The sequence below is a fragment of the Corvus brachyrhynchos genome, unplaced genomic scaffold (assembly GCF_000691975.1).
Source record: "Corvus brachyrhynchos isolate BGI_N302 unplaced genomic scaffold, ASM69197v1 scaffold101, whole genome shotgun sequence".
NCBI classification, from domain to species: domain Eukaryota; kingdom Metazoa; phylum Chordata; class Aves; order Passeriformes; family Corvidae; genus Corvus; species Corvus brachyrhynchos.
In genome coordinates this window covers 18,507,402-18,509,453 of record NW_008237239.1, presented here as the reverse complement: position 1 = coordinate 18,509,453, position 2,052 = coordinate 18,507,402, and the positions used below count along the sequence as shown (strand labels likewise).

Here is a 2,052-nt window from a genome sequence, read left to right as displayed (position 1 = left end):
TAGATAGGGAATTCCATCGGGAAGGGACAGGTGCGCACAGGACAGGCGCGTTCACATGTTTGGCCTTCCTCCTATCGCCTATACGGATTTGGGGAGGCGCCTACAAAAAGGAGAATATGCAGGTAAGCAGAGCGGCACCTGCTATAGGAACAGCTATAGGGACACAGCGACGTGCCCATAAAAATGAGTGGCTGGGAGGAGCCCTTGGGAAAAGGAGGTGGTGGCTGTAAGGACCTGAGGAATCCACGTGGAAAGGTGGGTCTGTAGGTGCATGGGCTGGCTGGCACTTGGGTTGTAAAAGCTCCTATAGAATCACAGAATGGTGTGGGTTGGAAAGGACCTTATCACCTCATCCCAACTCGCTGCTGTGGGCAGGGACACTGCACTAGGCCAAGGTCTTATCCAAAACCTGGCCTTGAACATTTCCACCGCTGGGGCATCCACAACCTCCCCAGGCAACCTGTTCAGTGCCTCACCACTCTCACAGTAAAAAATGTCTTCCTAATATCTAACCTAAATTTCCCCTCTTTTTATTTGTACCCATTCCCCCTTGTCATATCACCACAGTTCCTGACGGAGAGTTCCTCTCCAGCATCCCTGCAAGGCCCCCTTCAGAGACTGGAAGGATCTGGAAGCTGAGGTGTGTGGGCAAAGGAGCTTGAGACAGCTTTCCATACAGCAAGATGGGAAACCTTAGAGACCCATGTGGGGCAGGGCAAGATGTGTCCTAAAAGGGAGAGCCCCAACAGAAACAGGGAAGCCCCCACAGAAAGGAAGCTCTGCTAGTGCAGGGCCTTGGGTCAGCTCCCCCAGAAGGGAGGCCATGTCCATAGGAGCTGCAGGAAGCATTAGTTACGGCCACAGAGCTGAGGGACAGTACCCTACAAGGAGATGTAGCATGTGTAAGGGTCAGGGAAACCCCTAAAGAAACAAGAGCCTAGAGCAGAACATTCAGTAAGTTTTTAGCTTACAGAAACATTCCTGCACTTGTAACTCATCTCTTGAGAGCTTTTATTTGAAGGACCATTAAGAACTCTGTACCCAAAACATTAAACTATGTTCCTTCCCATTTACTAATCGTTCCTGAAGTATCCATTTCAGAGCTGCCCAGCTGAGGAGCCATCCCGGGTACATCCCGGATCATCCAGGTACGTCCTGCACACCAGCTGGGAAAGCAACTTCACACCAGCTGGTCAGAGCTGCTGTTTCAGCAACGCAAGGGACAGTTTTCCAGCAGTGGTCTGGTGCCAGGCACTGGGATGAGGTTCTCCGGCACAACATTCTGGGCTTTTGGACAGCTCACTTTTCGGAAGGAGGGTCGTCATTAGGAACAAAGAATGACACCACACGCCTGAGCAGTCGAGTGAGAGGAGGCTGAACCTCTTTGTATGTTATTTCTGTTGTCACTGTCAATCCAAAAGGATATTCCTTAGTGTGTACTTCCTTGCAGATCCCTTGGTTTGCCTCAGGATCATTTGCATTCTCTGAGGAACAGAAAGGGCGGGGGGGGAAGACAAAAAAGAGCATAGCAGTAAAAATGTTTTATCCCTTCATCATGGCACAACAACAGCCGCACAGGCATTCAGTATTTTTTTGCTTTTTCCTCACATTCTGAGGAATAAATAGCAAAGATCTGTTAACTGTGTAGCCAGAAAAAGCGATTTACTAAGGTAGATCAGATACCTGCACTGGTACTGGCCAAGAACCAGTACCACAGGAGCAGTAACAACCAGCTTCCCAAACTACCCACATTAAAGCTAGCCCAAGCAGCCCAATGCGACTGCCTCTTACTTCCACTCTCTGCCCACCCTCTCGGCAAAGAAATGCTTCCTAATGTCCAGCCTAATCCTGCCCCAGAAAATCTTTGAACCATTCCCACAGCGCAAATAAAAGCAACAGGTTGGGAAGAGTCTAGTCCCCGTTCCTGTGACCCGAGATAAAGCACGAGCTTCTCCCATCAACACGGAATTTAGCTCCCTTCCGGGGGGGCTGTCAGGGGGCGCGGGCGGACACCGGGGTCACTCGGCCGGCCCGAGCGGAGGCTGCGCTCCG

General features: G+C 50.9%; 1 protein-coding gene across 1 annotated transcript in view; it reads right to left on the bottom strand.

Annotated features, from left to right (window-relative positions):
• Positions 1–1,134, bottom strand: part of DTD1 (D-tyrosyl-tRNA deacylase 1) — a 13,556-nt gene extending 12,422 nt beyond the window's left edge. The window contains exon 1 of the mRNA XM_017729605.1: positions 1,042–1,134. Within this exon, the coding sequence (XP_017585094.1) occupies positions 1,042–1,134 (93 nt within the window). The remainder of the gene's footprint in view (positions 1–1,041) is intronic.
• Positions 1,135–2,052: the final 918 nt, after the last annotated feature.